Source organism: Quercus suber, unplaced genomic scaffold (assembly GCF_002906115.3).
Source record: "Quercus suber isolate HL8 unplaced genomic scaffold, Cork oak 2.0 scaffold_567, whole genome shotgun sequence".
NCBI classification, from domain to species: Eukaryota; Viridiplantae; Streptophyta; class Magnoliopsida; order Fagales; family Fagaceae; genus Quercus; species Quercus suber.
In genome coordinates this window covers 233,479-243,728 of record NW_027070012.1, presented here as the reverse complement: position 1 = coordinate 243,728, position 10,250 = coordinate 233,479, and the positions used below count along the sequence as shown (strand labels likewise).

The 10,250-nt window shown below is 34.2% G+C and overlaps 1 protein-coding gene across 1 annotated transcript; it reads right to left on the bottom strand.

Moving 5' to 3' along the window:
- Positions 1-6,094: 6,094 nt before the first annotated feature.
- LOC112033253 (glucan endo-1,3-beta-D-glucosidase ARB_01444) lies at positions 6,095-8,712 on the bottom strand. Its single transcript, XM_024066025.2, has one exon. It carries the CDS (start codon positions 8,418-8,420, stop codon positions 6,204-6,206), a length of 2,217 nt encoding a protein of 738 aa, XP_023921793.1. The 5' UTR covers positions 8,421-8,712; the 3' UTR covers positions 6,095-6,203.
- Positions 8,713-10,250: the final 1,538 nt, after the last annotated feature.

Below are 10,250 nucleotides of genomic sequence, written 5' to 3'. Positions count from 1 at the left end.
AAAACGTAAAATCAATAAGATAAAATAAAAAAGAAAAAAGAAAAAAAGAAGTAAATAAGAAAGAATCAGTCTATTGCATATCAAACTATCAACCTACGTTCGAGTTTTCTTTTTCTTTTCTTTTTTTAGATAAAAACAATGGTATATTTGTTTTTATCAATTTCTTTGGATAAAATAACAGTAAGCGTTTTAATAAACTATGTCACCTACGTTTTGTTCATATCAATTTCTTCTTTGTTTATTTGGATAAAATAACAAAACATGCATAATAACTTCCTCACAATTGAAAATTCTTTATATATACCGTTTTTTATATATTCTTGTGCACAATTTCTTCTTCTTTTTATGGCTTCTTTTGTGTGTGTGTGTGTGTGTGTGTTTTTATTTTTTTATTTTATTTTATAGAAACACTACTTATTGGACTAACCAATTTTTTTTCTCTCCTCCATTATCAATAATTCTCCTTCTTTTATAATTTCTATATGTTGATTAGAAATCTAACTCTCTTTTCATTTTTTTTTTCCTTATACTTATGCAATTCAACATTTGTGAAATCCATAGTAGAATGCTCTATCAAACATATGGCCACACTATTACAAGTAGGTATTACTCTATAAAGGCAATTTTAAATCCATTAAATAGGGTTTCATATTTATTTATGGATTGTATTTGTGTTATATCTATATGTGCGTTATTAGATTAAATTAATTTTCTTGAATATTAAAATTTTTATGTTACTATTTCCCTTTTTTTTTTTTTTTTTTTTTGTTATTAGTAATATTATATGTGTGTAGAAGTTATTGTCTAACATTATAAGCATGTGAAATTTCATTGTAATTATTATTATTATTATTATTTTGGTTTTTACATATGTCAATATTCATACCTATATTTCGCACCCACAAGACATTTGAAAAAAAAAAACTAATACATAGCATGTTATGAATATCAACAACACATTCCTTCACAAGATTGCTATAACTATTTAATATTAAATCTACATCAAGAAAAGAATCCACACCTCAATATGATCTTGCATTTTTCCTTGAACTAATAATTTTTTTAACAATTGTCTATATCCATTTTCTTCCTTAGGACTCTTTTAATATTAAATTTTCACAACTCTCCACTCATCTTTAAGGAGATCCTCTTTAGATAAAAGATGCCATTAGTGTATCAAAACGTAAGTTTAAATAAATGTTTGGAAAAAAATACCATGTAGGCTATGCACACAATTTAGATGTAACTACAAATGTCATATAAGACAATCAACAAGTTAGAAGAGAATGTGTTTTTTTTTTCTTATATAAATATGTTGTGTGATTGCTTGAGACCTTTAATAACAATACTTTATATACAATTTATATAGACTCAAGTGATTATTAATTTATTATTTCACAATAAAACTATTATATATAAAAGTTGTGGGCATGTAAAAACTGGTCCCGTGGAGTTCTTCACGGATTCTCACACAAACTATTCAAACAACATACATATAAGTAAATAACAAGGGAAAAACACTCCACAATGGGAAACTCAAGCAATTGATTTCTCTTAACTCGAATATTACAATAGATAACTCTCACATTCCCGCGATGTTATCTTTTTCTCTCTCTCTCTCTGGCTGATTTTTCTTCTTTATGCTCCTTTTTTCCTCTTTTTTTTAAGATCCCCCTTCTATTACCTTTCCTATTCATTTTATAGCTTTAATTCTTGCTCTTATCAATATAGCTGTCCTATTGCCTGCCAAAGCCTCAGGAATATTTTTCTCAACTTTATCGGATTCCTCCCCTCCCTTATCCTGGAACTCTGATTTTTGGAGGTTGTTTGTACTGTTCAGGCTGTCTCACTTGCATTTAATGCGATAGAGGTGAGGTAAGAACCCCATCACTAATGTGGAGGTAAAGATTTTCAACCTTCTTGCATGTTCCAGAACTTTCCTATGGTTCCAAGAATCTCGTGGAAACACACTTGGATCACCTGCGCACCATACCTCGGGTAAGGTGGCACCTTACCTTTTCCACGGAAACTAATCTCTTGCGTCACTCATTTTTTCCGTAATACTTAGGATGACCTAACTTTCCTTCTTTCAAGGTTTATTACCTATTAAGCCTTCCTTTCAAAACACAGGCTAGCCCCAATTCTTTCTTGTGGCCCAATTGCTTCTTGGGCTTGAGGCCCAAGAGGTGATTGTTCCACTCCCCCACAAAAGTTTATAGCCAAAACTATGCAAGGCATGGGAATAATGCTAGTGTGTGTGTGTGTGTGTGTGTGTGTGTGTATGTATGTGTGTATATATATATATATATAATTATAATCAACAACAAACAATTATTATCTCAAATAATAACAGAATAAAAAAGAAGAAGGTTTTATTATGTACACTTTATGACTACTAATAATTTTTTATGTCTCTTTTAGAAATACCAGAAAGTATCAACTAATTGAGCTACAAGACTCTTGAGTATAATTTATAAGTTATAACTAACTTATAACCCATGCATACGCATAAACGTATTGAAAAATAAACACATTTTTTTATCATAAAAATATACACAATTAATCAATTTATTAGAAAAAATAAACATAATATTGAAAAAAATAAATGTAATTAGATGCATGTTAAAATTTGTGAATAAGTTTAATACTACTTACGATCATTTTTATTCCAATTTTTAATAAGATAGAACTGTGATGATTTTTGTTGAGTATGTATATGATTGGTTTTTTTGTTTTTTTTTTAATAGTTAATTAATATTGAACTCTTTAGTATTTTGCACTCATTAACTCACTTGACACAAAAATTTAAAAGATTAAGTGAACATATGACACAAAGTTAGCCTACAATTGAAATTCAGTTTGGAATCTAATTAAATTTTCTTTTAGTGTTGGCTATATATATATAGTGACTAAATATTATTGATCAAAGATATATTAAAAATAATTATATATAAAAAAAATGATATATTAAAAATATCTAACTTTTGTCAATACACAAGTTATCAATTTTAATAAATATTTTTGTTCTGTAATACACATAGTAAGGTTATAAAGTACTTAATTTATACTTCAACTGTTACCAAAAATATAATTTATATAAGAACATAGTGAGTGTCTATATATATATATATATATATATATTCATTGTATTTTTAATCGGTCCTCCCAACCACCGTATATCTTTAGTGTGATGGTCACTTCACAAATATAAGTGCTTATACGGCGTAGGAGGCAAGGGCTGGGTTCAAGTCTCTAAGAAAGAGTTTTACATATATATACATATAGATTATACTAGAGTAAAATTTCTATCTTGGTAAAAAAGAGAGAGAGAGAGAGAGAGAGAGAGAGAGAGAGTCCTCCCGAAGACAAGTTTGGCTGCTGCTGCAACCAACCAAAAAAAAAAAAAAAAAACAAATGAGGAAACCTCATTTTTCACTCCTAATTTGTGTCCTCAAATAGTGCTTTTTGTTTGCGCGTGAGTGTCATAAGAGACGTTCATGTCACCGCTCACATGCAATTCTTTCATTACAGGATTCTCTCTCTGATTCTATGTAGGTCCAGGTTTGGGTTCCAGAAAACGTGAATATCACGTTTTATTGAATTTTTATTTTGATCATCATTACTGTGTCCATTGGAGCTGGACCGTTGCATTAAAAATGAATTGCCATCATATTAACAATTTGATTTGTTTGTCAATTGTCAATGCAATATATTTCTCAACAAGTTCCCTTCAAAATGAAAATAATTTCATTTTCAATGATGCATGACAGTGCAAAATAGGTAGTTGCTTGACAGGGCCTTGTATACCTTGTGGAAATTATCATTTCAATTTGAAAATGGATAAAATGAGGTGACATAGATGCTTGTGGAAGGAACGCGTTTTGTTCTAGCGCTCTAAAATAATATTCCAAAGCTCTCGTATGTTTCTTTGTTCTTTGTATGGATAAAAGCCTATGTTATAGAGTATATAACTTCTATCAAAGGGATCAAAATTAAAGTTTGAAACTCATCTACTTAACCTCTTTTGGTTAATTCGAAAAAAATGAGATAGACCCATGAGAAATCTCATTCATAAAATGTTAATTGCCGAATGAAACTTCTTCATTTCAAGTGAAATAAAAAGTAACCTTTGTTGCAGAAATTATGTAGTGCACTGTGTACCCATTGCATGCAAGTGGTGTCTACCATGGACCCAATGATGTAAGAATTCTGTTACAAGAGGTACCACCTTTGTATTGTGGGGCTTGTAAACCCACCAAACAATTCTCACGCTTCACTTAATTTATCAAAGGTTCGCAGGGGCCATGACAAGGTGCCATTGTCTCTTTCAGACCCACCCCCCCCCCCCCCCCCCCCCTCTTTTTTTTTTCCATCTCTCATAATCAGTCACTCGGATAGTTGTGAAAATGAGTTCGGAATTAGTGATAGTTCTAGATTTTTTTCTTAATAGATTATCAAAGTCCCTAACAATTAGATGAGTCAATCAAGCAGGATTAGAAATGCCAAAGACTGTGTATCCCACTCTCTCTGTGTTCCTGACTATTCCACGACCTCTAAATGTACCATCTGACAACAGCTCATGACCATTTTGAACACGGAAAGCTGAGAATCTTACCTTTTGTATCAAAAGAGATGCAACATAGTGTGAAATTATTTTTAGATTGATCTTTGTTTCACCTTTTTACTTTATTTTTGAGTAAATATGAATTATAATCATTAATTCATAATGTCTGATAATATTTTAACAAATAAAAGATGATGTCTTAAACTAATAGCAAATCAAAAACCAAAAATAATTTATACTTAAAAGCATATGAATTTGTAAATAATGCAGAATTGTTCAAGTCTTCAATATATTTCACAAAATTTGGCTCTGTATCTAAGTTTTTTCTGTGTTACAATTATCTTTCGCTCCAACAAGTGCGGAATTTACAATTCACTTTCCTTGAAGTAAACATGCGTGCAATCAAAGAGAAAGGTATTTAGCCTTCATCAACAGTCCTCTTTAACGATAGAGCTGCTTGTCAAGTCCCTTTCTCCTCTCTCAACCATTCTTAAGAAAGAAGGATGCTCCTAATACTAACCATTACTTACAATGATGTGCCTCAAATTCAGTCACTGGAACTAAACACGCAAGTGTGCTAGTTATTAAACACACACATGAACCACCGTGTTTTTATTCCAGTATTTATCCAAATACATGTCTGTATCTATACACAAACAAACCGGTAGAGCTTTTATCATGAAGACGTCCATCATGTATCATGTAATTATTGATCTTTCTCAGGTAAAACTAGCTGTGAATTTCATTTCACACTTCCTTACATTACATTTCATCTCTTCATATTCCAATACAAAATTGTTGACGTCTATCCAGAATTTTGCTTTCAATAGTTCTTTCATCTAGAAGAGTCGGACTTTTTATTTTTATTTATTTATTTATTTATTTTTATTTTAAAGACAATCGCATACAAAGACACATTGAAAGTAGGCATCAAAAAAATCAGACAGAGGAGTTGTTAAAGTACATGACTACTTCCTAGATAACCAATGTTTTGTAGTATTTGTGGCATATACCAGACAAGCTCCAGGTTCCTATCACTTGGTAGATCAATGCGATGGACAGGACATTCTAAAACAAAATCAGCTTTGTACACAGTCAAGACAAACAGAAAAGGCGGAAAACAGAAGAAGAAAAAAAAAAAGAAAGATATACCAAAAAAAAAAAAAGTACATAATTGCCAAGCTTTGTCAATAATGCATGGGTTTTGCACCTTTCAGCATGATTCCCACGAGGAAATAAAAGGGAAGAAAACTAGTGTTGCATTTTGCCATCATTGACTTGAAAAGTTAGTGCTGTTCTATGCTAAAGAGTGTATGGCCATTGACACTATGCAGAGCCCTTCTAAGATCATTTAAGGTAGTGAAATGACTTTAATATTAAACCTAAAGTTCATCAGGAATTCAACTCATATGCAAATTTCTACATCATGAAAATAAAAAAATATACCCTACAAAAATCATTTGTTAACCCTTAATGATCTATTGTTATGAAGCTCAATGGTAACATCAGTTGAAATACAAAAGGGAGGCAAATGCTAATAAGAATATGCTTATAATTCATTTCAGTTTGATATATGTATAAAAAAGTTCCATCATATCATATCTTATTAAACTCAACCAGAGTTGTAAGGAAAACTAAGTCAGTGACAATAGTGTCCAAACCAGCAGTATTTTCCTCCTTCCCCACACCCCTCTTCCTGCACATCAGCTCTGCTGTGAATCCACCATAAGAGATTAGAAAGCGAGTTCCCATCATCAAAACCATTCAAGTTCTTGATCTTCCCCAAAGCACCTTCTCTGTCATAAATCCCTTCCAAAGTATATACAAATCCCTTCCACCCTTCTCCAACTCCCTCTCTCCCTAAAGCAGGTAAGGTCCACTTCACAAGCTCCCTCACAAATCCAACATCAGAGAACAAGATCTCAGTGATTGGCAATATGGGTAGCACCTGAATTCCAAGCCTACATTCTCTCCAATCAGGTGGAGCAAACCATAGCCCACTGTCCCTCTTGTTAGCCCACAATACACCCACCATCCTATTCTCTCTAGTGAAATCCTCCCCATACATATTGTCTCCCTCTCTCACATGCCACCATGTTTGAGCAGAGTGAATTTCCAACGCTGTAAGCATTGATCCAGTGGCAACAAGATGTGTGTCTCCATAGGCCAACCCCATCAAAGCTGCTGAGTAATAAGCATTCACAGCCTCGCTAGTGCTCTCTTGATTCCGCCCATCAGCAAATTCAGTTAGCCCTCCAGCCCAAGAGTGCAATTTGTAAAGGTCAAAGCACCTTAAACGCGTGTAACTAGAATTTGACCGCCTGCCCAAGTTCATAAAATCAGCCATAAGCGTATATGCTTGAGGCTTATACTTCCTCCCCCACACTGGGTCAATCTTTGCAAGCACCGCAATTGCATAAAGAAAGTACCCCAAATGATAATGGTGATCATTATAAATACCAAACCCAAAATCAGCCCCAGAATCCAATGCACCTTGCTTAGTCACAATGCCACCCCATTTAGCATCATACAGAAAACCATTCCCACTAAAAGTCCCATCCAACCAAGGCTCAATTGTATCCTTCAGGAACTTCCTTATCTTTGGAATCACATCAAGAAAACCCACCTCCTCAGCAATCAATGCCAACCTTGCTGCTCTAGCAATCAACTTCCCATAAAAATAAGACGAATTGTTCGTCATCGATGCAGGATTCAAAGCCTCAACATCCCCAACAAGCGCAGAAATAATCTCAGCATATGATTCTTCTTTGACACCTCTTATTGAATGCCAATTTACAGACACAGGGGCAGGTTTCAATGTCCAAGAATCTCCAACAACACCAACAAGATCACCATCAATACTTTTATACTTAAATTCATCCAAAACAGTAACATTAGAATCATCACCAGATAGTATCTGAAGATGAAGGGGGTGAGCTAACATGAGCAAATCCCCCCAACCTTTCTTCTCCCATTTGTATTCCAAGCAAAATGGCTTGGTGAATACTGCATCACCGGAAACCGGGTAACAAGGACTGAACTGATCAAGAATCGCCTCATATTTCGGCTCCGAATCTGGCAATACCGCAATCCGAATTATGCCCGAAAACCCAGTAGACGTGATCACAGAGAGGCTGTGTGTGAAACTGATGGGGGAGGAGGTGTATATAAGCCATGTCTGGTTGTTGTTGAACTTGATGGTATACTTGGTTTTAGCATTGTTTGAAGAAAAAGAGAGAATAGCATGGATGGTTGATATGGAAATAGCAGTGCCACCAGAGACAGAACATGTCAGAAATGGGCTTCCCCTGACAAGGAAAAACCTTAAATTGGAAGAAGGAAAGTCCAAAGTGACACTGAGATCACTGAAGGAAGAGATAAAGTGGGTATTTTGAGAACCTGGGTTGGTGTTTTCTGAGGCAGAGATGGTGAGGTCAGCGTTGAAAACTTGGTAGATGAAAGCTGAGTTGAAGACATGAGATGGGTAGGAGAGGGAAAGAGAGGAGAGTGAGGATTTGATAAGGTAGGGATGGATGTACTCAGGTTGATCACCTTTTTTGAGAGTGAAGTTTTGGAAGAAAGAATTTGTGGGGAGAGGAGTGGAGAGGAGAGTTGGGGAGAAGAAGAGAGAAGGGTCAGGGAGGACTGTGGATTGGGTTTTGGGGAAGAGGAATGGTTTGGTTAATGGCTTGAGAGATTCCGGTTGAGGTGGTGGTGCCATGGTACAGGTGCTTGGTTCAGGTTGTGAAGGAGATGGGGATCTTGGAGGTGTTGTTGGGGGTTTATAGGGTTTGTTTGGTTTCTTAATACACTTAGTGACTAAGGTTTTCACTCTTCTCCTTAGTTTTTTCAACATTGTCGGTATTAATATGAATTGAATAATTATTGGATAGAGTTGGAAAAATAGAAAATAATTAGGAGGTGGATTAGTTGGATGGTTCTGATTTGGTGGGTGGAAACTAGGAGGAAATGGAGTTAAAGTTTGACCATATTTTGTGAATGTGTTTTTTAGGCTTTTACACAAATTCAGGAGCAGGAGAAGGAGGGTGTTGAGACTGTTAAGGTGGGGCTTGACTTGCTTTATGTTTTTGTGGAAGGAAGTGGGGAATGGTGGTTATGAGAGGGTGGTTGGATTGGAAGTGAAGTTGAGAGAAATCTGAAATTTTTATGGAGGTATGTGAGAATTGTAAGGTATGTAAAGGTTTATTTTTTGAATCTGAATGTGTGAAGGAAGGTATCTTAAGTGGGGTGCTCGAGGGGTAAGAGAATGCACATTCCTATTCCTGCTTTGTTGGTGTGGATTAATTCATACATTTTGTTAAAATAAGACAAATATAATACGGTTTCAACTCTAATTTTGATCCCAAAGAAGAAAAAATCTCCAAATTTGCTTTGCTTTGAGGCTATTGGTTCTATGGTTAGAGTTGTCCGTTTCTCTTTGGTTGTCACTTGTCATTCATTTTTTTTTCCACATTTTAAGATTTTTTTTTGAGTATCATATAGAAGTTCTTTCTTAAGCAAGGGTAAAGATTGGGCCCATTGGCTTTGTATATTAAATTCGTTAAGATTATGATATTTGGCCAAAAGTAAACACTTGTCATAAATTTGATGTCTCAAGTGCACGAACATTGAACCCAAGCGGATTAAGCAAGGGTAGAGATTAGGTCCATTGGTTTTGTACACTAAATTCATTAAGATTATGATATATGACCAAAAGTGAACACATTTCATAATTCTGATATATCCAATGCACAGGAACATGGGACCCAAGCCAAATTTGTGTCGGCAAACTTATCCATATATGTTATTTTGAAATTCTTATCTCACCAAAACAGAACAAAAAGAATCTCGCTATAGTTGCATAGTGGTCTAATTTTATTTAATATATTTTTATATATAATAAAATAGATTTTTAATACAAAAGAACACATGCAAGGAATATAAGAGGGTGGACACCTGATAGAGATAACAATTCATACATATTTGTCTCACAGCAAAGGAAAATTCTAATAGCCACCATATGAAACAAACCGGAGTAAAAACACCAAGATCACAAAAATTTGAGAATGATCTAAGAAACAAGCAGATCAATATCAAAGCTGTAGTGTGTTTTCATTTGGTCCATCTTTGCCCTTGTGTTCCACCTTCCCAACTCCGTATCAGCAAACAAAAAAGTTTCATTCCCACAATGACATTGATGCGATAAATTGATTTTTCAGATTTAGTCCTCTCTGTATAATCATATAGAATGGCACCTAAGACAGTTTCATTCATTCTCATCACATTTCTATATGTCCATTACATTTCTATATGTCCATGTGAGGCATGAAAGCATCTTAGGATGACTCTCAACTCTCAAGGAATTTCTCCCTATAATAACATTATGTCCGAGATACGAGGATTGCACACACTTGAGGGAATAGTCAAGTGTTTGAAGTGTTCTGAATTACTGCTATCCAAGACCTGCAATTCTCCTTACATCTTATGCACAAGGCATCTTATTAAACGGGTGTAGTCCAAGTATTTGTAGTTACTGGACTACAAAAGAAATCTATTTGAGTTGCAATTGTTAAGACTGATCTTTGTCAGTTTCACTGCCTTTTATGTATGAGATTGATAAATTATTTAGTCTAATTATGAATGAAATCAGAATTTTTTTTCCCCAAAACATGAATTAAAAATATTG

Excerpts from the sequence above, each read along its gene's own strand:
- LOC112033253 (XM_024066025.2), bottom strand. The coding sequence starts at position 8,420 with ATGTTGAAAAAACTAAGGAGAAGAGTGAAAACCTTAGTCACTAAGTGT.